The 27,930-nt window shown below is 38.0% G+C and overlaps 1 protein-coding gene across 1 annotated transcript in view; it reads right to left on the minus strand.

Annotated features, from left to right (window-relative positions):
• WDR27 (WD repeat domain 27) overlaps nt 1–27,930 on the minus strand; it is a 96,953-nt gene that overhangs the window by 34,344 nt on the left and 34,679 nt on the right. The window contains exons 21-23 of the mRNA XM_054162474.1: nt 26,414–26,511; nt 18,297–18,399; nt 3,882–3,980 (exon numbers count right to left, since the gene is read on the minus strand). Coding sequence (XP_054018449.1) covers nt 3,882–3,980; nt 18,297–18,399; nt 26,414–26,511 — 300 coding nt within the window. The remainder of the gene's footprint in view (nt 1–3,881; nt 3,981–18,296; nt 18,400–26,413; nt 26,512–27,930) is intronic.

Below are 27,930 nucleotides of genomic sequence, written 5' to 3' on the forward strand. Positions count from 1 at the left end.
AACATGTTACTGGCTTACCAACTGTACAGCTGCATCAGTCAATCACAGCTGGAATTTTTTTTTTGGAAGCACTATCTTACATTAGAAAACCCAAAGGTCTCGCATCACAATGATTCATTTGCTCAGCAGCACTCAGTGTGCTTTTACCTTTTGCAGAGATCTTTTTACCTAGCCTTTGGCCCAGTGAATCCAACTTGTCAGAAGTCTCAGAGTCTTATAGGGATAAGAAAGGGTGCATGCAGTTGCCTTGGACTACGTCACATGAATGTATCTGTACCATTTACAAGTTGGTCAAATTGGAAGAGCCTTTAGCCCATGACAGTTAAGACAAATTTTATTAACTATCATCCCAGGTTTTTTACAACTAATACCATGATAATAAATCTGTACATTTTAGAATAGGATATTGAACATGAGAGTGAAAATGAAACATTAATAAAATTTAGTCAGACTGCCATTTCAGTAAATTGGATAGAAATATTAAGCTGATAGGTTCATTAAGAGAGAGCCACTCCAAATCCTCATTCAATTAATTGAGATTACACAAATGAGAGTACACAGATGGGGCTAACAGCTCGAGGAGAAGACAAGAAATACCTTTAACCTCAGAAACTATACATATGAGGTCAGCAGTATGCTTTTATTTTGGTTTGCAAGAACTTCAGAAAATTTTATCAATCAACCTACTCAAAGTAAGGTCAATACTGAACACAGACCAGGTAGCTGAGGCCTTTTTCCTTTATGGTATTGGCTTTTTTTCTCTTGAAGTTCTCTCTCACTATCATTTGGGTCATTACATCAAACTGTCATATATTTCGTTTCTTTAAATGTATAGACAAAGCAAATGAAACAGATTTGCCATTTTTCAGCCAGTGTAAAGTGTATTTTGTATTATTTTTCATCAGATGCCCTGCACTGACTAAATATGTGTTTAAATATATGCATGTTTCAGACGGGCAGCTTTCTGAGGACTTTGGAAAATCATCTCACCCAACCTTCTACTCAAAATAAGGTCAGTGCTGAACTCAGATCAGGTTGCTCAGGGCTTGTTCTATTAGAGTGGAGTTTGGGGTGTTGGGGTTTTTTTTCACTTTAAGATAAATCTCAGTATAAATAGGGTTATAGCCATGCATATTGATTTTAAAGTCATTATTCTGTCATGAAAAACTAACTTCCACCACAGACTATTGGGGCAGAGCCTCTTTTTTTTTTTTTTTTTAAAAGCAACTTTGAATGGGGGCAATAATATGCTAGAGTTTACTTGAATGGTTTTGCCACAGTATTCACCTAGCTTGCAGAAAGATGAAACCAACACTCAACTATGCAAAAGGCACCAAAATCCAGTAGACTACAATAGCGAACCTTTAGATTGACTCAAATGTCTTATAGCTCATAGCTACAGTTATTATAGTTGAAAATTATATTATCCATCAATATGTTACTCCTAAAATAGACTAAAATTCTATTATTTTATTTTTTTTTGTAAGATGAACACTTTTCCCTACATTAGTTTTGAACAAGTGAAAACTAGTGAGTGGTAAATGAGAAACTGAAACATCACCTTGAAAATAAATCTAAGGTAGATGCAAAGTTTCTTATTCTGCTTGTCCAACTTTCATAGCAACCATTGTATAAACCATTCCAGAGAACCATATCCTGAAAACAACATTGCCCCCCATCAGTGAAAAGAAAATAATAATAATAATATTTTTAAATCATTATCATACCCATCAAAAGTTTCTCCTCTTTTCTGGAAGAACAGTTATACAAGTGAAGGTTATATAATAATGGTTGGAACAAACTACCTGGGAAAGCAACTGCTGAACTGCAGCATTATCAATATACCTCACTCTGGGCTGGATCTTTCCACAGCAGAAAACTTAGCCATAAAGTTGGAATTTCATTCAGCCACTTCCATTTTTATGCCACTTACTCCTCCTCCTCCTCTGCTAGTGTTTCCCTTCCAGAATTCAAAATAATTCTTAATTGTATTCATTCAAGCTTTGGATGAAACAAGAATAGGGTCAATTTTAAACCCCAAACTAGTGGTAGGTATAAAAAACTTCCAGGGTTGGAAACTCTGGCTACCTAATACAAAGTCATTCTTTCAAAGCATGGGATTATTCTTTTCTGATTGATTTGTGGTTAATTTCCATTCTAAAAGCTTACCATTACATTTCTTAGCTGCTTCTTCTAGTGCCTTTGAACGTAACCTCATGATAAATCTTATATTGGAATCCAAGTGATTTTTTTCCTCAGTTCAGCAACTTCCCCCAAATAGTTATTTAGTGCTTAGTATACAGAACTACTTGATTACCAGATTTCTGCCCATTCCTTGCTTATTAGTAAACTGTTGCTTATAAAATCAGCTTCAAAATCTCCTAGAATCATTTGACATTTGTCAAATCCAGAGCTCTTGCTTCTCAAGAAAGAGCTCTTCAAGGAAAGGGTTTCTGGTCCTCAAACTTCAGATTTGGCTCTTAGCCACAGCACTAAATTGATTGTGTGATGTTTCATAAAGTTTAATGTTACAAGCTTTTTGCCCCAAGGTACACTTTCAGAGGTAGACCTGTCTGGCTTGGATGCACAGCCAATGTTTATTTTACACCAATTATGGATTCTGCCTTCTGATTTGCCTGAACTCAGTTACTTCAAAGTGTTGATTTGTCATATTATTGCAGCTGAATCTCTGGACTTTTAATAGTTACACTCTGATAAGACATTTTCCATCAAAATGCATTCCAACAGCTGAACCACAGGTCAGGATGCTGCAATGCTACAGTCAGCTATGTTCTTCAGTACAGAACTTCTTTTTTGCTGAACTGTATTCTGTGCTAAACACGAAAATATTCTTGATCTGGGCAAAACATTTAATAAGCTTATAATTTAGTTTAATACAGCACTGCTGAATGCAAAGGGTAGAAAAACAATGTTCACCACAAGATAGCAATTAACAATTTCTCAGTCCAAACAACATATACACAAGGAGTGAAACCTCCAGAAATTCTAAAATCACAGAAACAGTAGCAATTGTATTTACAAAAGGAAGTAAATATGTAAATGTGACAATACATCCACATGTAAGGAAATTATGCTTATTCCAAAAATATTTTTTTTAATAGTAGCAGGTTCAGACAACATTGAAGAGATAGTAAAGAGCGGGTACTGTGCACTCCTTTATATATATAGTGACCACTGTTTTCTCTTTAAAGTAAGGAGAAGTGTAGGAAGGCAAAAGGTTCAATGAAGTTTCAACACATGAAAACAAAGGTAAATCTACAGGATTCAAAGCTGTATACAAAGAATTCATGTGATAAGCTAGCTGCAGGGAAGCTCTGATTTCAAGATAAAACTGCTGCTGCACTACAATTAAACAATTATGTTGAAATTTAATGCAGTTAACATAGTATTAATGACCAGTAAAAAAAAAAAAAAAGAGTAACACTTTCTCAAAACATTGAGATAAAGCTATTCCACTATTTATTCTGACACAGCCCCTCTTAAAAAAACATGCCTTCAAAAATCTTCCAGGTCTGAGTTCCTTGAAATATCCTTTCTCCAACTTATTTCTCTTAAATTATTTGAATTAGGGGTCTACTCAGGTAATATGAGGTGGCAGTACATTTCCCCAGCCTTCAATAAGTATCTTTGCAACCATTTCCATGCTAGAACTCTTCTCTGTTGGCAGTTAGAGCATCTGTCTGTAGCATATAGCATCTTGCATAAGCATATGACTGACACAATAAGCACTTTATAGCTGGAAGTAGATGAACTGAGTTACAGCTGCACAGCATATTGACAGATAAAAGAGAAGCAAAAAGCAAGCTTACAGTGAAGATTTTATGTATTTTAACTACAGAGGCAAAAAAGCAATTACTTACTTGTGGAGATGAGGGACTGAAAGTCACATTGATGACAGAATCTGTGTGTCCATCCAGTTTGTGTAAAAAAGTGCTTGAACGCATTTCATACAGGTAAGCCTAAAAATAAATTACATTATATTTTCACTTTAAAGAAATATCACCTTGCAGAAGCACCAAGTTTAGAGGCACCAAGCACAGGGAGACTATAGATTCAGTCAGAAAATTTTCATAATAGCTAAACAGATATAAAAGGCATCAACATCAAAGAACTTATTTCTATATTTCAGGATAATTTAGCAAATCTTTAACTCAGCAACAAAAAAGTGTTTTAAAAATTGATGAAAGCTTTTCCCCTTAAATAACTAAACATCAGGTACATTTCAAGGAAGCAAGTAAAAAATGACCCTCTTAAAATACATATTTTACAGATGTTCCTCAGAATTTAAAACCTTCAAGTAGAAATCTGTAGTATCTACAACAGTTTCTACATTTGACAATTCTTATGTTTGTCACTACATTAAATCATTTTTTTTTTCAGTTTCTGTGTAAGCCTTTGCAGTTTAATTGAACAGCATAGGATCCAATAACAAATCAATAACTTAAATGAGTGATGCAGGTATTATGAATAAGAAAAACATATTATCAGAATCTCCTTCTCAACTGGCAAAGGGAAAAGTGCTTTCCAAGGAGTAATGTGAACTTAGTACTAGAATAATTACATTCTTATTGGTACAGCCTCAAATAATAACGTGCCAATGCCAAGCTACATTAAGAAACCAATTCCAAAATACAATGAAAGTCACAGAATCACAGAATGTTAGGGGTTGGTAGGGACCTTGAAAGATCAGTCTCTCCTCGTAAGGAAGATGTTCCACTGCCTGAATCATTGTTGTGGCTCTGCGATGGACTCTCTCCAGCAGTTCCCTGTCCTTAAACTGAGGGGCCCAGAACTGGACACAATTTTCCAGATGTGGCCTCATTAGGGCTGAGTAAAGAGGGAAGAGAACCTCTCTGGACCTACTCACCATACCCACTGTAATACACCCCAGAATGGCATTGGCCACGTTGGCCACAATAGCACACTGCTGGCTCATGCTCAACCTCCTATCCACTAGGACTCCCAAGTCCTTTTCCCCTTCACTGCTCTCCAGCAGGTCAGTCCCCAACCTATACTGATCCGTGGGGTTGTAAAGGTGAGTACCAAGAGGATGGAGCCAGCCTCTTCTTAGTGATACCCAGGGACAGGACAAGGGGCAATGGGTGGAAGTTGAGGCACAGGAAGTTCCATGGAAACAGGAGAAAGAATTATTTCCCTGTGAGGGTGACAGAACACTGGACCAGGCTGCCCAGGGCGGGTTGTGGGTTCTCCCTCTCTGAAGATATTCAAGAACCACCTGGATGAGTTCCTGTTTGACCTGGAGTAGGTGATCCTGCTTTGGCAGGGGAGATTTCAGGTAGGAAAAGAGTGAGTAAATATTGTATATGAGAGGAGAACAAAAAGCATTATGAACTGCACTGCAGCATCCAGAATAGGATACCCCTTCATACCCAACTGAAGAAAAGCAGTATTCATGAAAACAGGGAAAAATCATTCTTACTGAACAGCCCCACAAAATGCTGTGGACCTCTTGTCAAAGTGATTCAAAAGTATCACACCACTCAGTAATGTCACAACATTACTTGTGCTTGTCTCATGAAAGATTCACATCTTGTTCCCTGTAGCTATTGTACACATTTCCACCCCCTTTGGAACTGTGGGAATGACAAAAATTGGACAAATATGTCACGTTTCATAAAATAGTACAGAACATTGTTAGATATAAGAATTTAAAGATAATAGAACTGACTGGGAAAAATTCTTGAGAGAGTAAAATCATCTCTAAAAGTCAGGTGCTTGGTACATAGCATAAATCCTCTGGACTCTGCAAATCTGACACATGGGGAGCTAGTAAAATAGATTAACAAAACTCCTATTGCAAGTAATTATTTCCCTTAAAAAGCTAATTTCTTTCCAGCTGCAAGTTTCTGGAATGCTTCCTTCAGTTGTCCTGCCTGTACCAAGATCAGTCTTAAGCACAGAGGTATAGGCAGCAGACAGGACAATTCTTCCTATCACTCATCATCTTCTCTCTTTTTGGCCCCAAATTGCCTTACAGTCGCTTTTCCTGGCTACTCTCCTCCCTCCTTTTCATAGAGGAGACAAAGAAGCAAGAGTCAAAAGCACAAAATGCTCTGAATCATAGATTTACGAAGCCTTCCCACAATTAATGAGCCAAGAAGAAACATGACTCCATGTTTTAACCAAAAGAATGTACATAGTTAGTGAAGCCAATTTTTTTCCCTTCTAATCTAGTGCCCTACAGAACTTCTCTAGACTTATCCAATAAAAAACTATTTTCCATTCCAGGTTCTTATTTTAATTTAGGGAAGAGGACATTCATTTTTTGACTTAATCTCTGTGTCCCCTTTTCCTCTCTGTAAAATAGATATGATATTTCAGTGTTTTAAGACTAATCCAATATTTGTGAAATCCAGGTATTCAAGTAATTTATGCTTTTCCACACAGTTCCTAGATCAACTGCTTGGTTCATACCCTCCCTTCAAGGAATGCTCTGAAGCACATGTGCAGCTTCAGTAGAATCTAGAAAATGTATATTCATTTGTCTAAAAGGAGATGTTAGCTAATTATACTTCTCAATGTAAAAAAACATTTAAACTCTTACCTCCCACCTTTCAAGAAATGATTCTATGTACTGAGATAGAGTTTAGGCTAGGACACAGCACTCTTCTGAATTGTCACATTGTCTAATGAGATTGAGTGGGCCAGAAAAAAGTAATGACAAGCAAGTACAGAGAGAAGCCTATCTGTAGCTAACCACTGAAGCATCCAACAGCATGGGAAAAGCCTTTACTCTGATCTTCACTGCAGAGACTACTTTCATATCAAACAGCTCTTAACACAAAATACACAGAACATGGCTAGGAAAACAATTTCCCCATTGTACTTAATTCCTGCAATTCTATCCTAACAGAACTAGTATTAAGTTTCTGATAATGTATTTCTCGCACTGTACATCTTAAATATGTGTGGTCATTCAACTTCAACAGAAGAAATGACCGTGTCACTGACCATCTCAATAGTTTATGCTGTGGCAGCCATCATCTCTTCCAATAGCTGTACCTAAAGAAATAGAAAATATTTTAAATCAGAGTATGCAGTGTGCCCAGGCAGCCAAGAGGGCCAATGGCATCCTGGCCTGCATCAAGAACAGTGTGGCCAGCAGCAGCAGGGAGGTCATTCTGTCTCCGTACAATGCACTGGTTAAGGCCGCACCTCGAGTACTGTGTCCAGTTCTGGGCCCCTCAGTTTAGGAAGGATGTTGACTTACTGGAGCGAGTCCAGAGAAGGGCAACGAAGTTGGTGAGGGGTTTGGAACATAAGCCCTATGAGGAGAGACTGAGGGAGCTGGGGTTGGTTAGCCTGAAGAAGAGGAGACTCAGGGGAGACCTTATTGCTATCTACAACTACCTGAAGGGAGGTTGTAGACAGGCAGATGATGGTCTCTTCTCCCAGGCAGCCAATACCAGAACAAGAGGACAAAGTCTCAGGCTGTACCAGGGGAGGTTTAGGTTGGATGTTAGGAAGGACTATACAGAGAGAGTGATTGCCCATTGGAATGGGCTGCCCAGGGAGGTGGTGGAGTCACCATCATTGGAGGTGTTCAGGAAGAGACTTGATGGGGTGCTTGGTGCCATGGTTTAGTTGTTATGGTGGGTTGGATTGGTTGATGGGTTGGACGCGATGATCTTGAAGGTCTCTTCCAACCTGGTCTATTCTATTCTATTCTATTCTAATTTTGACATGTAACAGAACAAAATGTGATTAAGAGAAAAATATCACTATAAAACGTCTATAAAACCAGTTTCTATTTAAATTACTCTAGTCAGATATTTAAGCTAGTCAGTAATAATCTAAATGCTGAGAATAAAAGTTGGTGTAAGATTGAAAATTATCAGTACATGTATTTTTAACTTCAATAGTCTAAAAAAAACCTTAAAATGACCACAAGCAAGCAAAGAAAATTGCATTTGTACAGAAATGACATTAATAAGAAGTGAAATAACTCCAATATAAATATAGTCTTACTATAGCCTGCCATCATCATAGTTTTACTACTTTTCTGATGTCAATTTGTTTTTCTAATCTAATTTTTTTTTAGTATATTCTTCTGCACAAAAAAAAAAAAAACCACCAAAAAACAAAACCAACACAGTAAGAGAATTATAAACAGTACCATAGCACTAGCCACAGAAGAAAAGTAAAAAATATTAATTCAATTACCAAGGAAGCACAGATTTTCAGCAGATCAAATGAAAAAAAAAAAAAAAAAAAGAAAGCAAAACAGTCTAGGAAGTACTAAGCTATACTCAAAACGCATATGTGCATATAATCTGCTGTAGAGTTCAGCTAAAGTTTTGGAGATTTTATTGGGACCAATTGCTTGTAATAAAAGTACTATTTTAGTAGATATTGGTATTTCCTTTCTATTTCTTCCCAAGGGTCAGCCAAAAGTAAAAATAATTTACCTGTATCAACTGCTTCCAGACAAGTTTCCTACACCCATAACCACATACATTCTTGTGTTTCCTTTCACCTGGAGCTTGAAGAAAATTTGGAGCAGTCAGTCTTAATTAGCCTACAGTGTAAGAGTGTATTTAGCACCTTACATGTTTACAGAAGCTTGTGCTTTCTTTAAATTTGCAGCAAGAGACAGGGAAGAAGGGTGAAGGTCCATCCTTCAGGGAAAGATTTGTATCCAATTGGAAAACTACTTAATTCCACTACGCTGGTAGGGGGAGTGCACTAAATAAATTGACTCTATCTGTAGAGCTTCACTATACATTTTTCCTGTGTTCTCATACTCTGTCTTCAAGGCAAAGTTGTTTCCATCTGTTCCCACTATCCCCTGGTCCAACTCACAGCCATATGCATTTAAGTCAAACTACTTGCACTTCTACTCCCTCCTAGAAAAGAGGGGAAAGGCAAATCAGAAAAAGAAACACTGAAAGCATAACAGAATTTTTTTATGTGGTATCAGCTCCTCCACAAGGACCAGAAAAGCAACACCAATGTCAAGAAAACTAATTTTTAACTGCTATGGCTTTAAATTAGACCACATATTTTACAGATTCACATAAAACAAGGAAAAGGACATTGGTATCTAACATGTAATTTTACCTTACACAAATAGATTTTTTTTCTTCAGAAGTTTTGCATGAAATGGCCAAAACTATGTCTTTCCTGCAATTATTTTTTCTAGTATTTCAAATGAGCTGCAGAAGATGGAACTGTTAAAGCATCTTGATAGAAAAATTAATACACTTACTTACAATTATTTGAAAGACATGGATTTATTAAAAGGACATTTGACTCCATTAGTGCCATTTGGCTTGCACTTCAACATTCCGTTTACACTGGGGCATATCTCCCATATAACCATACAGTTTTCCTTAAACTGAAAAAAGCACTTGAACTACTTACACTATAATGAAAAATAGCAATCAGCCTGAAGCAGACAACCAACATGGAAAGGTTCAGCCTAAAATGTTCTGCTATAAGCAACTGAAAACAGAATTGTAGTGGAAAGTGCTAGACTACCTTAATTACAGGCATCAGTACCAAATACACATGTAATAAAACAATTATCACTAGTATCCTAAGCACTGATTAATGCTCCTCAGTCTCAAGATATTTTATATGCTTGCCATGTTAGCACAGAAAGTCTATTCAAGCCTGTCACCAAAACAACAGGTAGGACAATATTCCCAGTCAGAGTCCTTCTTTCTAATGTCGCTTATGGAAGCAGTCACAAGATCAGTCATCTTTCAAGATGCAAGAGACAATTTTCAAATGTATTAGCATGCTAGCAGTTAGAGCTAACATAATTTGGAGTTTCCACACTAAAAGGTTACATAAACTGATCTAAAACATATCTCAGACTTGCCTCTAAGCCACTCTTCTTAGAAACTTCCCATTTATATTTCCCTGATTTTAATTTCTATTTAATTAGCCATTTTCAAAGCCTCATATGATTGTTTTTGCCTGCCTGTGTAAAGAATTATTTCTTGAATATTATTATTACTTGAAGAATTACTTGCAGAATTATTACTTGAACATTGATAGGGTGGTTGGTTGCATGGTTTAGTTGGTTGGGTGGTGTTGGATGATAGGTTGGACACGATGATCTTGAAGGTCTCTTCCAACTCGGTTTATTCTATTCTATTCTATTCTATTCTATTCTATTCTATTCTATTCTATTCTATTCTATTCTATTCTATTCTATTCTATTCTATTCTATTCTATATTTTGTTCTAAGAAAATTTTCCTTATCTCCCATTATGAAGCAGTATGGTTGGATCACAGCCAGTCTGGAACTAGGCTTTTTTCTGACTGCTGCTAAGACTCTCTTCTGTATCAACTACACTAATAATTACATTCCTTTTTTGTGCACTGGTGTCAACTGATAAAAATGCTGCAAAATTCAGATGATGCAAAAACATCTTCATTCAGTTCTTTAGGCGTAACAGAGAATTTCATTAGCTTTACATAGGATTATACCATTCTAATAAATTTGTACCAAGGATACACAAAACTCAACTGCTCATGAGTTGAAGACTAGAAAAGTATAGCTAGAGAAAGCACAAGCCCTGTGGCATTACATCTACACATATTCACTTTTGTAGTAGTTAAATCACCACACGCCTATAGCCAGCAGAAAATTCTCCAGTACTCTCAACTGCCAGTCTGGTTTTATGGTGATCATGTCTGAGGTGAAGAGGAATATATAAAGCAATAGTCTGAACTGATCAAGAAGCTAACAAGAGCATCTAATGTTCACATAATTCCATGGTTCATAAAATAATCTACCGAGGCCAAAATTTTCAATTACCTTCAAAGATATACCCAAAGAGCCAGGAAACTAACAGTACACTGTAGAGTCATGTCTATTTAGAAGGATTATTTCTCTCTTTCCTCCCAAGATAATAGGCCTAAAAGCCAACCAAACTACCAAAAAAATCCAAGAAATTGAGGCTGAAGAGTAACAAAGTTGCGTTCTTTGGAATAGGATAGATTTTCTCCAGCAATAGGTGGCAGAGAGGTAGTCGCAGTTGCTGTCACTCGTTGGGTGCTATGGATTTCCTTCTGTTAAAGCAATGTCAGTCCTGTTTTTTCCACAGTAAATGTTACTAACACTATTTTCTTCAGATTTTCTCTCTTAAAGCCTTAGTTAAAAAATATGAATATAAAAACTTGAGCAGTATATAATTGGGATACCAGTGACACTGAAACCAAAATACCTTGATAGTCCTCACCACTGCTCTATGAAATTCATTCTGTTCTGTAAGCCTTCTTGGTATGAAGTGTACAATAGATATGTAATACAAACACAATAAATATTAGACAGTATAACTATTAGACACCTCTAAAAGTAACTTCCCAGGAAGGAAAATATTCTCCCATCTTTCAAAATCCAGTATTGAAGTCTATATTACAGCATACTCTATTGTATCAAAGATATCTCATTTAAACAGTGATACCTCCTTGAGGCACTCTCAAGAGACAAAAAGCTAAATATTTTGAACCATTAGGAAATCCCGTCTCCCTTGTTTACATACATCCATATCAGAGAATCTTATTCTCTGGTATTGTATTTTGTATTCATTAGTATCTAAAGTTTCTAGTGAAATTGTGATATTAAGGGCAGAACAAACAACCATATTATTCTATCACTTACATTCCAGGGTTCTTAAGGAGGGAGTTAAGTTTGTTTTTCTCATGTCTGCTTCAACATTGCTTGTTCTGAGATGCTCTCACAATATTGGCCCAGGAAGATAGCTACAAGATCGCAAGATCTGTGATTATAGCAGCTGCTAACCACACAAGGCTACAGGTTCAAGGGTGCTGTAATGCTTGCTGGAGCTCACTGTTACTTCAGGTTGCAGCACTCCTTTCACTATGGCTTCACAAAGCCAAAATATATGTGACTGAGCAAGGCAGATGAGTTTAATACCAGCACTGCATTTTGAATACATTTGAGTGACAAAATAAGAAATATTATTTTTAAAGCTAGTCACCTTGAAGCAAGAATAGACAAAAGCAAACTGAGGGTTCTGATATATATGTGTGTTTCTTGCCCTTATTAAAAACATTATTAGTCTAATTCAATAGGGAAAGCCATACAGGTGATATACTATTTGAGACAGTAAATTTTACAACTAAATATCTGGTAGCGAAAATTAAAGTATCTTGCTCAGCAGGACTGATATTCTATTTAGAACTACAAATTCTGTAACTACTTAAAACTAAGGTGTCAAGTATAAACAAGTTATACAGTCTGTATTATTCCAAATGAAGTATTTGTGGCTAAAAAAAACCCTGAGGCAGCAAGTACTATCAGTTCCAGGTTTGCATCCTGCCACCACTCCCAGATTTGGAAAATTCTTTGGATATGCCCCCTTACCAGTACGTTTCCAACACCACCTGCATAATGGGAATTTAGTCTGAAACCAGTTTCATATAAAAGTTAACTAACATTCAGGAATTAACAGTTGGTTAGTACACTATTACCATGTAAGCACCAGATTGCCTTTTCTCATGTTCCTTTTCTCAGTGTTGACACCCTGTGCAGAAGATAACAATCTTTATACTCTCTAGTTTTGGTACATTCACAAATGAAAGACAAATTTAATCATGGATTTAGAATGAGTTTCAAAGACAAAGCTGTAGGCAATAACCTATATTTTGACAGAAAGTGTTGACACGGATACAGTTTTAGTCAGCAAATTCCATTTCAGGTCTAGGGTCAAAACGTACCCTTAAACTCTACAGTTCAAAGACAGCAAGCAAGAATTAATTTGTAAACAATTAGAGAGCCAAATCTTTGGCTGCATTCCCTAATTCATTTCTAGGAACTTGGAATTTATTCAGAGAGCCCTAAGTTCTTCAACGACAAAAATTATTAACCAAGTTAGACATGAAGTAAAATAGTTCACTGGAAATACATGAAAAACACAGTAGAACATTTGCTGTTTCTACTATGTAAAGTAGCATTTCTCATTCTCCAGATTTTTGTCCTTTTAGACTAAGAGTTCTTTATTCAACAAATGTTTATCTAAACGTTGTTGTACAGAACCCAGGAAAGTGGAACTTCAAAACAAATTAGAATATTTGACAGCATCTTAATACTGTAGTCTAATATCCAGAAACCTCTAACTGTCCTCTTGCAAAATAGTTAGAAGTCAAGATAGTATGTCTATGCAATTAAGAAAAATGTCAAGTCATGTCATTTATAATGTTAGACTATTTAAGATGAAGAGAAGATGTTTTCTAATCACAATGAATTATGAAAAGGATATTTATGGTTCAAAATCACAATACCATGAGCATCTGCTTTGATCATACTGTCAGATCCTACATAGATCTTGACAAAGGTTCTCTTTAAAAAGTTGGAGTCAGTTATGGGTTGAAAGTGTTCCCCTAATTTACAGTATGTACAAATATCATATCAATACAAAGAAAATAATGTCAAGTGAAAGTGGTTACTTCAGTCACACAGAAGCTATACCAAGAAGCTCTCATATAAAATAGGTCATATATTTTGGAAGTACAGAAAAAGGCAAACAGAATTTGCACTGCTTTGTTTGCAACAACATATTTTGGCTTTTTGATCCCATGCCCTGTAGGAACATGGTTTTGATTTTGCTATTTACCAAAATACAGCCAACATATTCCTCTATGTCAAACACCTCAGATACTGTGAAGCCCAAGAGGTAGTTTTAGATTAATATCTCAATTATAGCCCAATTCTGTTTCTTTTAGCTTTAAAATAAAATAAAATTCAACAAACAAACCAACCCACCCCCATTTTTTTTAACCAGAAGGTGCAAGTATTGCACTTGATGAATTAAACTCCAAGATGATTGAAGATGTAGTTGTTAGTCAACGGAATGTCACGTAACTTATTTCCAGAATGTGTTATTTCAAGACAACACTTTGTACCCACACTAATGAATTTTTAGGGATCTTTGTTGAATTCCAGTAGACATTCACTTACAGAATGCAATCTTGAAAAACATGTAGCTTCTTCATACTCTTCAAACTACCCAAGCCACAAATTAGTGCATCTGCCAGGATGTTATGAATTTAACAACACTAATGGACTATTCAGTGCCATGTTCAATTTTATTATTTTTTTTCCAAAAGGACACCCAGAGTATATCCAGTTTCAGTACCTTAAAGAGAAGCCTCTTAAAAATTACTCAGAACTGTATTTTGTCCTAACAGTATGGTTACAGCAAGATTCTGAAACTTGACTTTGTTTTCCTGAAGGAACAAGAACACTGAAAGTCATTTACAGGCATATGACACAAATCATGTAAAATTCCAACCCAGAAGCTGCACTAAAAAGCACTGATTGACACTTGCTCACCAGGGACCATATGCCAAATGAAGCAAGATGCAGTTCAGCTATTCAACTTCCTATGATGAGCAAACACGTACCAAAACTTTTGAGTAAGGTTGAAATCATGCCGTGTATGCTTTGTTTTTCTTGAATCAGTTTTATTCTGAACAATAGCCTTAACACAAAAGAGGAGATATAAGATCCTGTGACTGCACCTCTTTCTGTGTTACTCAAAAATCAACTTTAATATTAACAATATTAATATCATCCTTAACTAGTAACCTCAGAAAATATATTATGAGATTATAAGAAATATATCATGAGATGAGATTATTTTTGGATGCATTCTGTGTCACAGACAAGGCAAGAAGCCTTTCTTCTGTATTGCAAATTACATTTTGAAATGTTCTTTACCAGAAACTTGAAAATATGTATTTTATCACGGAAATGTCACGAACATATTAGCTATTGCCAAGCCTCCAACAATCTGCCAATACAATTTTCTAACCTTCACACACAATTGGAGCCAGCATTTCAAAATTAACCACAACAGTACATTCCTCTTGTTGTGAATATGACTAGAAACACTGTGTCATAATCACAGAATCATAGAATGGTTTGGGTTGGGAAGGACCTCAACAGGTGATCTAGTCCAGCCCCGCTGCAGTGAGCAGGGACACCCTCCACTAGGTCAGGTTGCCCAGAGCCTTGTACAGCCTGAATTTGAGTATCTCCAGAGACAGGGCCTAACCTCCCTGGACAACTTGTTCCAGTGCTCCACCACCCTCATGGTAAAGAGCTTGTTCCTAACATCCAATCTAAATCTGTTCTTCTATAATTTAAGACAATTGCCCTTTGTCCTATCACTACAGGCCTTTGTAAACAGTTATGTTTTATTACGTTCTGTTCTATCACATTTTACTCTGTTATTGTGCTGCTTTTACTAACTCTAGCTACAAAAGTGAAGCTGTGCTCTTAAATGTACACAGGTTGCATATATGTGCTAGCAAGGAAGACTCGTGATGGTAAACAAGGACAGAAAAGCCTTACAGAATGTCCTGCTATGCAAATGTCTTTGTGACACTTACAACACTTTTAGTTCAAATCCATAGACAACTCAAATTCAAATTCATAGACAGCTGTAACAAAAGGAGAAAACCAACTAAGTATCAAAGACACAGTTGGTTCTAGGTCTCTAAGGAGCTCTGTCATTTTAACCAAACCTTTGGTGATTTTAAGGAAATTACCATTCTCTGGGTAACCTCCACCCTTAGATGGATATTATTATTCCTATAGGAGAAACAGAAGCACAAGACTGCATATTCCTGCTGCTATAGGGTACAGCCCAGTAGATGAACTTATACCTCCAGCACATTCAGTGTTACAGTAAAGGCATGAATTTCCCAAGAAAAATGTAGATCACATTGTAAACAAATTTATTCTCATATTTCAATCCTGACTTCTTCACATATGAAGGGCTCTTCATGCACAAGCTTCAGTCATGTTCCTTCATCTAAGACAAGATTAATTTCTAGGGCTTAGCCTGCTCACCTTCCATCACAAATCCTGATCAGTCACCTAGAAAACCCTAGAAAATTAAAGACCTTTCTTGCCCAGCTATTTTGAAAGGATGTCTTTGCAATGAACCCAACCCTAGCTAATTTTAGGAGGCCTATGTTATATCTATCTCTTAACAAACAAGAAGAGCATTGTGCCAAGAGTCCAGAATTTACTGAATTAAATTTTTTTAAATACTCAAAATGGTAATAAACCCCTTTTACTCTGCTAATTTAAAATTAGTTGCCACTGAATGAGAGGAAAACCTGTCTGAGGACAAAACACAAAGTCACATCATGAATTATGAAAAGTTCTAATCACAGTAAATGATCTTCCATTTTGTATTCAGTTGACTGGTTCATAAGAAACCGTATTACAAGATTTATCACCATGGATTTATGAGCTTAAGGGAATGAATACATAGTTCTACACACTTCCCAATGGTGAAATACATACACACTACATAAAGATGTGCTACAGGGAATACAATTCTTTTTGTCTGTCCTGGGTTACCACAGCTCACTCCCACAAGCCCCTCTTTCCCCACACAAACAGAAAGGAAAGTAATGCAAAAAAACCTGGGTTGAGATAAAATGCATAATTACCTTAGCCTACCTGCAGAAAAGCAGAGCAAGAAGCGGAAGCAGCAGCAAAAGCCAGTGATAAAAGGGTTTCCCCTACCTAAGCATGCTGCAGACAGCACAGCAGAAAAGCCCAACACCCCAAACCTAGAAAGTAGAAGCAGCAACTGGAACAGGAAGCCTCACATGTTACAATCTGAACTTCAAGCCCCATGGTACTTTGCTCCAGGCAGCACTTTCATTTTGAAGCTGGCATGGCGGTGGTGTGGCATTGAGTTACAGAATCACAGCATGTTAGGGGCTGGAAGGGACCTCGAGAAAACATCTAGTCCAACTCCCCTGTCAAAGCAGGATCACCTATACCAAATCACACCTGAACTCATCCAGGCAGGTCTTAAGTATCCCTAGAGATATTTAAGACAGGGAGAATCCACAACGCCCCCAGTCTGCCTGGTCCAGTGCTCTGTCACCCTCACAGTGAAATAATTCTTCCTTCTGTTTCCATGGAACTTCCTATGCCTCAACTTCTACCCAGTGCCCCTTGTCCTGTCACTGGGCATCACCAAGAAGAGCCTGGCTCCATCCTCTTGGCACTCACCCTTCACGTAAACATTAAGGAGGTCACCCCATAGTCTCACCTCCTCCAAGCTGAAGAGCCCCAGCTCCCTCAGTCACTCCTCATAAGGAAGATATTCCACTGCCTGAATCATTGTTGAGGCTCTGTGATGGACTCTCTCAAGCAGTTCCCTGTCTTTCTTTAACTGAGGAGCCCAGAACTGGACAAAATATTCCAGATGTGGCCTCACCAGGGCTGAATAGAGGGGGAGGAGAACCTCTTTTGACATACTGACCACACCCCTTCTAATACAACCCAGGATATCATTGGCCCTCTTGGCCACCAGAGCACATTGCTGGGTCATGGTCAACCTTCCATCTATCTGGACTCCCAGGTCCTTTTCCCCTTCACTGTTCTTCAGCAGGTCAGTCCCCAACCTATACTGATCCATGGGGTTGCTCTTTCCCAGGTGCAAGACTCTACACTTGCCCTTGTTGAATTTTGTTCAATTTCTCCCTGCCCAACTCTCCAGCCTGTCCAAGTCCTGCTGAATGGCAGCACAACCCTCTGGTGTGTCAGCCACTCCACCCAGTTTGGTGTCATCAGCAAACTTGCTGTCAGTGCATTCTCTGCCCTCATCCAGGTCATTGATGAATATATTGAACAGCACTGGTCCCAGTACTGATCCCTGAGGGACTCCACTAGTTACAGGAACCCAACTTGACTCTGTCCCATTGACCATGACTCTCTGACTTCTTTCCTTCAACCAGTTCTCAATCCACCTCATTACCTGATCATCCAGACCACACTGCTTCAACTTAGCTGCAAGGATGCTGTGGGAGACAGTGTCAAATGCCTTACTGAAATCAAGGTAAACCACATCCACTGCTCTACCATCATCCACCCCCCTGGTGATGTCCTCATAAAAGGCTATCAGGTTTGTCAAACATGACTTCAGCAGCAGATTCAACTCAACCCATGACATTGTCTTTCATGGCACAATTCAAAGTCAAGTATTATGAAAATATTTAGAAACAGGCTTTTAACTTTGAAAACTAAGATTTGGCTGCTAAGGATTTTTCAGGCATAATAAAGAACATACAGATCAAGAATCATGTGTAACCACCAGATATAAATGAAGCATATGAAAAGTATAACAGACATCAATTTTGCAAATTAATCTGAAGACTAAAAATATGCACAAACCCACTACTTTGTGTACAAAAATAATTATGTCTTATAGTTTAGAAGGAAAATAAGCAAAACTATTACTTACATGTTTGTCATCTGATCCACTGGCTATAAACCGTCCACAAGGGGATACTGCAATTCCACACGGATAGCAGCGGTTACTGTGCCCTTCAAAGCGACGTTCACACCTTCAGAGAAATATCATATCTAATTAACACCAATTATTGCCATTTTTAATTAAATCTTCCTGATGTTTTATATGGTTTTCTTTGTCTAGAAATTTAAGTAAGTTATTGATAAATGAGTATACCTGGCCTGTTTAAAAATAATATTGTTTTTATGAGATGAAGATTACTATCTGTCCAAAAGAAACTCATGGTTGTAAAAATGTGTTAACGCCTTTGTAGTCAGTACAAAACTAAGGAAAAATAATCTTTAGAATCACTTCAAAGTTAAAAGACATTTAAATACAAAGTTCAACCCATTCAGCATTACCATTTTTATATAAATACACGTCATATCACGGTTCATTTTTATACCCACAATGTATTGTAATCTCTACTCTTATTCTGCCTTCATTCTGAATGCTATCAATCAGCTGTTCTTACAAAACATATTAATATTCCCCACCATAATACAGGTATCATGTAATCTTTTTTTTTTTTTTCAAAGTATGCTAGGTACAGGGACAAATTTGAAAGAGTAACATCTCAGCCAACATTTGTGATGTACATTTTTTTCCTTTGGTCGGTGTAATAAGATGCTGTCTTAATTTTACTAACTGAACCCTTGTGCAGAAATGTCTACATTTTTATTACCTTGGCGTTCTGTCTTATGCGTGTATGTGTAGGAATGCACTGAATGCCAAGTTGATTTCATTCATCAGAGGCAACTTAAATAAAAGCATTACTTTGACTGATTCAATGACTACATTTAGTAAAGCATAAAAAGATGACACTTGAGTGCATGAAGATACATCATTTTACAGAGCCTCTGAACCTTCATGGACAACAGGTATTTACCTATAACACAAAACTACATCGAGTGTACAGTAAGATGTTCCACCTCAGGCTGGTTCTGCTGTACAACTGTTGTAAATAATCCAAACTGAGAGACCCCCCAAAAAAAAAGCAAATGAGAGTCCCCTCCCAAAATGGAGGGTTACCTCCAGAATAAATCACCAGACTAGCTCAGAAAATATTTGGAAGCAAAATGAAGCTATATTTACAAAAAGTGACCTAAACATGAAATGATATATGGTGATAAGACATATACAAAATACCTTTACATATATTTACAACTTATCAACAATACAAGGACACCCTTATTTCGCTTATTTTACTTCTCTTATTTCATGGTGTTGGGTTTTATGCCTTTTTTTTTAAAGAAGCAACAGGTGGTGATCAAACATTTGGGGCATTGTAAGTTATACGTGGCCAGATGACATGCTCTCCAGCATTTCTGGTCAGAGTTTCTCAGGGGTTACCATGACAAACATCTGGTAATTGCATGGGACAGCAAACATCCAAGTTCTGCCTATGTTCTCCATTGTACAGCTTTTAGACTATATTCCAAAATGTGCCTTTTTTTTTTTTTTTGGTTGCAACAACTTGCATGACTTCCCTGCACAACCTGTTCCAGTGTCTCACTAGCCTTCACTGTAAAGAATTTCTTCCTAATATCCAATCTAAATCTACCCTTCTCAAGCTTCAACCCATTCCCTTTTGTCCTATCACTACAAAACCTCATAAAAAGTCCCTTCCTGGCTTTCTTGTAGGCCCCCTTCAGGTGCTGGAAGGCTGCTGTAACATCTCCCCAGAGCCACCTTTTCTCCAAGCCGAACAGCCCCAGCTCTCTAAGCCTGTCCCCATAGGGGAGGTGCTTCAGCCCTCTCATCAACTTTGTGGCCCTCCTTTGGACCTACTCCTGTGGTTCAATGTCATTCTTATGCTAGGGGCAACAGAACTGGGTGCAGTGCTTCAGGTAGGGTCTCACAGGAGCAGAATAGGGGGGTGATCACCTTTCTTGTCTTGCTGATCACACTTCTTTTATTGCATCCCAGGATATGGTTGGCCTTCTGGGCTGCAAGTGCACATTGATGGATTGTGTTAAGTTTTTCCATCAACTGACACCCCCAAGTCCTTCTCCTCAAGGCTGCTCTCAAGCCACTTCTCACACAGCCTGTATTTGTGCTTGGAATTGCCCCAACCTAGATGTGAGACCTTGCACTTAGCCTTGTTGAACTTTATAAGGTAGGCTTGGGCCCACCTCTCATTCCTGTCCAAGTCCCTCTGGATGGCTCCCTCCAGCATGTCAATGGGACCACACAGCTTGGTGTCATCTACAAACTTGCTGAGGGTGCACTCAATTCTGCTGTCCATATAGCTGACAAAGATGTTAAACAGGACTAGTCCCAGTACTGATCCCTGAAGGATCCATTTGGATATTGAGCCATTGATCACAAGTCTTGTGAGTCCAGCCATCCAGCCCATTCCTTATCCAGCGAGTGGTCAACCCCTCAAGTCCATGCTTTTCCAATTTGGTGACTGGAATGTCATGTGTAAGTGTCAAATTCTTTTCACAAGTCCAGGTAGATGACATCAGTTGTTTTTCCCTTATCCACTGATGTTGTCTCATAGAAAGCCACCAAATTTGTAAAGCATGATTAACCCTTGGTTAACCATGACCTTCTTTGCTTTCTATATACTTTAGCAAGGCCTTCAGGAGGATCTCTTCCACGACCTTGTTCAAGGATATGTTCTTTTTTCAAAAGGAAAGCAATAACTGATAAGAGCAAAAATTAGTATTTTTTCATGTCTTAGAACTTGAAAAGACCTGAACAGCTCTTCACTGCCACAAAAGAGATTCTATGGGATAACCTCCACAAAAAAATTCTGTCTTTCTTCAGTTATTCACCTAGCTTCAGTGATCATCATAATCATATAGTGTGTTCACAATCTAGCAAATTTGTCAGTGCATGGCTTCCCTGCACAGAGATATTCACCTCACTTTATCTTAATCTCTTTAATACATTACAGAGCTGTGAATACACTGCCTAACACAGAAAACATCTCTTTGGAAGAGATCTCAAAGATCATCCAGTCAAACCCAGTTTAGGATCAATCCTAAACCATGTCCCCACACTGCTTAAACACCTCCAAGGATGGCGGCTCCACCACTGCCCTGGGCAGACCATTCCAATGTTTGATAGCCCTCTCTGTGAAGAAATATTTCCTAGCATCCAGCCTGAACCTTCCCTGGCACAGCTTGAAACCATTTCCTCTAGTCCTGTTGCTTGACATGAAGGAGAAGTGGCTAGCTCCCTCCTCACTCAAACCTCCCTTCATGTGAGGAATGAAGAGAAAGAGTTAATTGCTTTTGCCTCAGAACCTGTTACACAGTTTGCTGACAACAAAGTACATACTGTAATTACAAAGAGGCCTTGGGCGGAACTAGGGTAGGAGACAGATAATGGACATCTGGTGTTTTCATGTTGTCTTCAGCTTTCATTAGTAGATTAGAAGTTTTGAATTGCTTAGCTAATCACTGTTCAGATAATGCTGACATGGAAAAGTACTGCTAGACTCATGCTTGTTCTGTTCTGCAGCAGAAATATATACATAAACCGTGTGTTCTCACAATAACGTTGGACCCTGCCCTTTCTCTGAGCTATCCATGGCGCCCAGCCCCTCCTTCTAAGATGCTGCAGAGGTCAGTGCCTCTGTATGCTACACCTTCAGGTAGGCATAGAGAGCGAGGAGATCTCACCTCAGCCTCCTCTTCTCTGGACAGAACAACACCAGCTCCCTCAGATGCTCCTCATAGGCCATGTGCTCCAGGCCCTTCACTAGTCTCATTGCCCTTCTCTGGACATGCTATGCCACTATCCATTTCAGAAGTGGAAGGAATTACTTTCAAGTGAGCAGCTTTTGAGCTCAAACTACATAGATCACACTCTTCATAACTATCACTATAATTACCATTAACCCTTTTGTAACAGAAACAAAATAAAACCCATCAAAACACATTTTTTAGTATGCTTTTTCCAGATCTATGCACCTTACATATTTTGGATGTATGTCAGAGTGCAGCAAGAGCAGGGTTGCTACAAAAGGGACAATGAGTGAGATGTCAAACAGGGATCATGGCATAGCATCATAACTGACAAAGCCCCTTTCCTCTGCATCTGAATTAGGTGGGCATAGTAGCGTGCTGAAAACAAGGTGCATTGACAGTTCCAGAAAAAGTGAAGAACCAGGTTCAGAGTCAGTCCTGGGAGGCCAGTGAGAAACAGCTAGACCTGATACAGGGTTGGAGGCAAGACTGCAACATAGGTCCACTGGAAACAGAGCTCAAAGCAAACTACCTACAAGATAGGTCAAAGCCCATGCACAAAACCACAGCAAAGGCAGGATTTGAAAAGCGTACACCAGCAACATGGTTCAGACAGACCAAATGTCCAGGCCTGAGCCCAAATTGAGTGCCTGATGCAAGGAGCAGAAAGTGCACAGGTTGGGGCCCAAGGCTGGTCAAGGCAATTAAGGCCCAGTGGTGCACACAGGTGCCTCAAGTGCAGTATGTAACTTGACTGAAGATACACTTGCAAAACCACAGACCAAGCTAGGCTATACAATCATCATCACAAAAAAGGACGAAGCTTTACTGCACCATGAAATTAACCACATTTTACTGATGAGAAAGGAAGGTCCACATTAGTGCAGAAAAACATCGTAGAACATCTGAAATATACCTTGGAAAAGAAAAGCTTTCACTACATATTCTAGAGCCCTTCTTAGGAAAGTGCCTCTTTGGAATTAATCAGGCATGGGAAACAGCAAAGTGCTGAGGAAACCTGGACAAACGATTTTTCTCAGTATCAGCCAGTCATGAAGATGAGAGCATTCTTTTAATTTTGCCAGTGAATGTGAGCTAGTGCTACAACTGCTCTGTCACTATTCTAAGTGCATTTAACAAACTCAAAAGGGTAACACTTTGAATTGATAGTTTCTCCTAACATAACGAATGAAAGAAATTTCATTTCTTCTGGATGTTTTAATGCACAGAAACATCTAATCTAAAAGTGGGAGAAAATGACAAAGTGAATGGATACAGAGAGGTAAGAAAGAATTAAAAACTGTCACATGTTCACTGCTTCCATCTGGGACTCAAGAGAAAGTATTTTCACCAGTTCCCCAAGCAGCCATTCTTTTAGAAAAGATAGACTTAAATTGTTCTTCTCAATGTCTTGGAACCTGGTCAAAAATAATTATCTTATCATAATGCATCTATTTATAAAACTTCATAGTTCAATATCCCAACCTCCAAGGGAAGGCAGAGTTGATTCTTCTTCAGAAAAAGACATCTATTCTCCTTGGTTCTTTATTCATAAGCCTGCTTTGTAGATTGTCTGGAGTTTGTCTTAGATACAGTTATAAAAGAGGAGAACACAGCAGAAGTATAAGAACATCCAAAATCTTCAGATGAAGCTTTACAAATCTATACATTTCAAAGCAAATGAAGCAGGAATCTGAGTAAATCCAAAAGTCACTAGTGATGTCCAAGATTCCCTCACATATTGGCAAGATGACCTGGCTGTGTGAGGTTGGCTGACTACATCAGAAAGTTAAAATATCTTTTCTTGTAACACCTTCAGAGGAACCCATAAGACTTTCTGGCACTTTGAAGCAATCTTGGAATAGCTCCAGATCATCAATACTGAAAGAGACAGATTCACAGCTTTATCCAAAGTCAAGATCATGAAAATGGAAGTTGCAGAATGCTCTCACCAACTTCAAGAAAAAAAGAAAAGACAAATGAATTTTCACTGGGAAGAAAAAAAAATTGTTTGATAATGCAGCCTGAATGGAAAATGTCTTGTGGAACTTAGAGAAAGAAATAAAAAACACCCAGATATATTCAAAATCTATGAACCTGCAGGCAAGGACAACACATCTGAAAAGTTAGCACAAGCGAAGATCAAAAAAGTATCTGATCACAGTGTTATGAGTCCTCAGTCAGAAGAATGAAAAAAAAAAGGAACCATCAAAAAAAATGGATAAAGAAATCACTAAGAGACCTGGAGAAGAGTGTGAGCAGGTATTCTGAAAATTGTTTCCTGTGCACTGAAGCTTTCAGGAGCATCATGCTCTTTTTTTCCCCTTATTTAATCGGAATTTCATACTTTCCAGTATCATTAAAGTAATTAGGGATAGAATTTATTAAGGGGATTAAAGCAAACCAGTTTTCACTATGGGTGTCTAGGGCAAATATTCAGAATAAAATCAACAAACAATAAAATTGAAATCTTGCAGTTAGTGTTATAATCCACAAAACTGCCAACAGTATGAATGTGAAGATGGACTTACCTTCCCTATATTTCAAGGATACTGGACAAAGATTTCACTAAGTAAACTCTATTCTGGCAAACCCAAAGCAGAAACAATGAGAGTTCACTCCAGAGGGACCATTCAAAACACTGTAATGGCTGATGCACTAATTTTCCAAATCAACAACTTTGAGATTAAAAGGTACTGACCCATCATAAGATTGCTTAGGAGCTAATCTCTCCTATAAGCACCCAAAAGTGCAAGGGATGGATTAGATTTGATTGGACAAAACCTATGAACAAAAAAAAAAAACCCAAACAAAATAAAAGTGTTCAGTCTGTAACTGTGCATTAGACCTAACACTTGAGTGGAAACTTGTTCCAAGTCCAGAAAGAGCTTTCCAAACTCACAGTCATTTCAAATTTATGTGAAAAACACCTGGTGAACACATTAGGAAAAAGTGAACACTTCTATTCCTTATGAGAACTCAAGAATAGATTTTAAAATACAGAAGAATCAATCTCTGGTCTGAACTGTGAGAGGAAGTTTTCTTTTTAAAAACTGGAAGATTTGGGGTTTTTCCCCTGAAAGTTACTAAAAAGTAAACAATAATGATCTATTTTATCTCTTCTCCATAACAGTTACTACCATTGATCACTGGGTAATGGTTAACAAACACATATATACATAGTCCCTAGTATAAACACCTTTAAAATATGTCATTAAGAACTTGAGTTACATTTTTGAAGTTTGGCTAATAGAACTCAGTGGACACTAGCATGCATCAACTCTGCCAAATTAAATATAAAGCAAGAACATACATAAATTATTTCCCTCTTCCCAGGACATATCCTTTTAACTGACTGCCCAGATTTTACAATTTAACTATTTTACCATTCACCTGCTTTACTTACATTAGTATTTAGAAACAAAGAGAGAGAGAGATAAGTGATCTGTGAAAAGCTTTCTACTTTTTCATTACTTGTCAGCAACACAGTTTGAGCACCTTATTAGAAAAACATAAGAAAGTAAAAGATTCCAACCACAGCAGCCTCTAGTTTCATTACTTTCTGACATTCAGTTCAGGAAATACAGCAAATGTTTTTGGCAGGAACATGTATGCCCCCTATAGTTTTAATGTATTCTTACCACAAAAATGTGAACATAAATGAAAGGGTATTTATAAACATTTCCTACGTAGAAAATTCAGTACTAGAAAACTTATTTGACATCTTTCAATAAATGTATGTTTAAATACACACAAAGCAAATATGAAAATACTCTGCAAAAAAACTTATCCTTCTGTCCAAACCTCTTTTAACTTTAAACACAAATCATTTTAACCCACACAACAGAGATTGCCCCAAGTATTTCCTTTCCCAAGCAATATTCCCTCCTTACCACTCTCTCCCTTTTCCCAGTTTTCCCAAGTACAACACTGGTAGGTTTTAGAGTAAGCATAGGATTTTATCCTGAGTTTGTAACATCATGCAAATTTAAACCAACACCTACATGATTTTTAATAATGCTGTTAGAGTTATATTTGTATTTTAAAAGCTAGTTCATAAATTTTACCTCCTTTAGCAGTAATGACATACTGTTTAGGAACTACCATTAGCATTCAGTTCAATACATTAATACATGTAAAATTAGAGCTACAAAGGCAGATAAAAAGGATAAATGTTGACCATTTAATGGTTTCTACATAACTAATTACAAATGAGAAACTAGTATGCTGTTTGGTCTATTAAAATTAGTAAATTCCAATTAACTTTTAATTTTCTTTTTCAATGGCCTGCCTGTAGATCTCATTCCATGTCCAAATTTCTAATGGTTTATTACAGCAAGTATAGCAATTCTAAGAATCCAGCCTTACTTCAGTGTTCTTAAATCCCACAGTTTGATGCCATCACCTGGGGCTGTGGTCATGAAAAGATTGTAAGCTTCAGGTTGCTGAGTGCTGAAGGATGACCCCTGTAAAACATGAAATCAGATAACTATTCTTGTCATTACTAAATATTTATAGAATCATAGAATAGCTCCATTTGAAAGGGACCCACAGGAATCCTCAAGTCCAACTCTCTGCTCCTCATAGAGCTACCTAAAACTAAACCATACGAACAAGTGCGCTGTCCAGACGCTTCTTGAACTCTAACAGGCTCAGTGCCATGATCACTTCCCTGTGAAGTCTGTTCCAGTGTCTGCTCATCCTTTCAGTGAAGAATTTAGTTCATTAAAAAAAAAAAAAAAAAAAAAAGGCAAAGAAGAAGTGTTCATTGGGTTACATGGCAAAAAGCTTGTCTGCACACACACAATGGAATGCAGAGGAAAGTTGCCATGTGGAGGAACCCCCATAACCCAGTCAGAGAAAAAGAACACTGCCTTGACTCCTCGCTGTTGTTTCAGAACAGCCATGAGTTCTTTGTCCAGGAGCAACACCCACCATCAGAATCAACAGAAAAGGCTGACGGGGTTATGTCACAGACTCCAGGTATAAGATCCATTATGAGTGTTAGGAGAAGATAATTTTGTGATGGTACAAAACAGGGGGGATGGGAAATAGAAGTGGGGAGAGGGAGGGATCAAACATTGCTCCAATATTTAATTGAAAGTTATGTTTGGCGCTAGCATAAGTGGACATGCTTTCCCTTGACTTCAGTAGGAATTGCAGTCATTCATAACAGGACAGATTTTTGTCTCTGTACATTTAAGTAATTAAATTCAGTCTATTTCTAGACCTCTGATTTATATATTTTTTAAGCCACATTGGCAAATCCTGGCCTTCTTGCTGGGCAAAAACTTTTTTTATCCAGGGAATTAATATAAACAGCTAAAGCTCCTCCTTCTTTTTCCCCATCATTCACATTCTTGATTTGGCTGAATACCTCAGAAACCTCAAGGCCATTTCCCGCAATACATAGAATAGAATACATAGAATAAACCAGGTTGGAAGAGACCTTCAAGATCATCGCGTCCAACCCATCAACCAATCCAACTCCGCCCAAGCAACTAACCCACAGCACCAAGTACCCCGTCAAGTCTTCTCCTAAAAACCTCCAGTGATGGTGACTCCACCACCTCCCCAGGCAGCCCATTCCAATGTGCAATCACTCTTTCTGTATAGAACTTTTTTCTAACATCCAGCCTGTATCTCCCCTGGCGCAGCCTGAGACTGTGTCCTCTTGTTCTGGTACTGCTTGCCTGGGAGAAGAGACCAACATCCGTCTGTCTACAACCTCCCTTCAGGTAGTTGTAGAGAGTAATAAGGTCACCCCTCAGTCTCCTCTTCTCCAGGCTAAGCAACCCCAGCTCCCTCAGCCTCTCCTCATAGGGCTTATGTTCCAAACCCCTCACCAACTTTGTTGCTCTTCTCTGGACTCGTTCCAGCAAGTC

This window comes from Dryobates pubescens, chromosome 6 (assembly GCF_014839835.1).
Source record: "Dryobates pubescens isolate bDryPub1 chromosome 6, bDryPub1.pri, whole genome shotgun sequence".
In the NCBI taxonomy this organism is placed as follows: Eukaryota; Metazoa; Chordata; class Aves; order Piciformes; family Picidae; genus Dryobates; species Dryobates pubescens.